Source organism: Lipotes vexillifer, unplaced genomic scaffold (genome assembly GCF_000442215.2).
Source record: "Lipotes vexillifer unplaced genomic scaffold, Lipotes_vexillifer_v1.1 scaffold1011, whole genome shotgun sequence".
In the NCBI taxonomy this organism is placed as follows: domain Eukaryota; kingdom Metazoa; phylum Chordata; class Mammalia; order Artiodactyla; family Lipotidae; genus Lipotes; species Lipotes vexillifer.
Window position 1 is genome coordinate 2,411,970 of NW_006787698.1, and position 1,683 is coordinate 2,413,652.

The following is a 1,683-nucleotide window of genomic DNA, read 5'->3' on the forward strand; positions in this document are numbered from 1 at the left end:
CCCCGCCCCCGCCCCCGCCCCCGCCCCCGCCCACACCCCCACCGGAGAGCAAACGGGAAATTTGAGTTTCCTCTGCCTCACACAAGGCTGTCCCTTTCCTACAAGGGGAATTTCTCCACCTGGACTCTCCAACCTTCTGCTTGTGGGGTCCAGGGGGCCCCTGATGGGAAGCGTCTAGGTGGGTGGGCGGGGACAGGCCAGGGAAGGTCCAGGGGTCCTGGGGCAAGAGAGGGAGGGGAGGGGGAGGGCTGAGCAGGGCACTTAGGGTTCCGCTGGGAGGACTTATGCTCCACAGGAGAAGGGGGCTGAGGCCTGGCTATCTTCTGACCCCTCTGAAGAAGTGCCGGGTTTAGGAGAGCCCTGGAGGGGCCCCAGTGCTGGGGGGCTACGGAGTGATAAGTAATTGGGGAAAGAGGCAGAGAAGCAGAGAGGCGCAGACATAGATAAGCAGGGAGACACAAGAGAGAGAATTAGGAAGAAAGAGAGAAGGAGATGGAGAGAGGGAGAGATCCGGGGAAGAGAAAGTTAGGGAAAGTTCGGACAGAACGTGGAGGAGGCGGGGCGGGCGGGAACCAACCTACCGGGCGGATCTCTGGGATCCCCACGGGCCAGCCCCCGGAAAGCGGGGCTTCCGGATTGTATATAAAGTGCGGTGCAGCGGCCTCGGACCGCAGCCGCCCGCAGCCGGTCATGCACTCCAGCACCCAAGCCGCTCCGGACCCCGAAGCTCAGCGGCCGCTCGCGCTCTCGGGCCGCTCCTGCCACCCGCTGCCCTGGGCCCTGAGCGCCGCGCTGCTGCTGCTCGCCGCCGCCTGCGCCGCCTGCCTGGTGCGCGCCTGGGCCGCGCCCGGGGCTCCTGCATCGCAGGTCCCCGGCTCCGCGCGCAGCCCGAGACTCCCGGAGGGCCTGGAGCTGACGCCCGACGCCCGCACCCGCCTCCCCGACTCTCCGCAGGTGAGATGCGGCCCGATCCGGACCCCGGGAGAGACCCCTACCCAGTTCCGGGACCCCTTCTCCATTCGCTCCCCCCCCACCCCGAGGTCCTTTCTGCCTCCCAGGCCGAGGGTGGAGGGACCCCCATCGTCCCTCTTGGACCTCCGAGGGCACCGCTTCTTTATCCAGGACTTCGGGGGGCACCCTTCTCGTCCCGCACCCCCGTGAGACCCCACCTCATCCCGGGACCCCAGTGGGGAGCACTTTCTCCATCGCGGACCCCGAGGGACATTTTATCTCGAACCGCTGAGGGGGCTCCCCCTTTCTTTCGTAACTCGCGGAGAACCTAGGTTTTCTCCCGGACCCTTGCGGTACCCCCCTTTCTCTCTCCAGACTCCCCAGTGCCAAGCCCCCCGGAGGGACTCTCTCCTCTTTTCCCTCCTGAGTCCTCGGGGTTCTGTCCTTGCACACAGTAGGGCTGGGGCAGCGCGCGCGCTCTTTTGCAGCGGGAAGGGAAGGGAGCGTAGACTCACGCAGATCCCGGGCACCCCACTTTCCAGAGGGCTGCGGATGCGGGAGGGGGGACCTCCACCAACTTTCCGTTTGTCCTCTCTCGGCAGGGCGTGTTCGCGCAGCTGGTGGTGGCCGACGGTGGTGAGTGATTCCCCCAGACAGGGGGGAGGGTGCACTAAGCGGGAGAGCCCCAGGAGAGGGAGGCCTCCCCTGTGACCCAATCCGACCCTCTTTCCC

At 66.5% G+C, this 1,683-nt stretch overlaps 1 protein-coding gene across 1 annotated transcript in view; it reads left to right on the forward strand.

Annotated features, from left to right (window-relative positions):
* The first annotated feature begins 690 nt into the window (after positions 1 to 690).
* The window catches only part of TNFSF9 (TNF superfamily member 9), a 2,619-nt gene continuing 1,626 nt past the window's right edge, over positions 691 to 1,683 (forward strand). The window contains exons 1-3 of the mRNA XM_007460738.1: positions 691 to 954; positions 1,059 to 1,157; positions 1,554 to 1,584. Coding sequence (XP_007460800.1) covers positions 691 to 954; positions 1,059 to 1,157; positions 1,554 to 1,584 — 394 coding nt within the window. The remainder of the gene's footprint in view (positions 955 to 1,058; positions 1,158 to 1,553; positions 1,585 to 1,683) is intronic.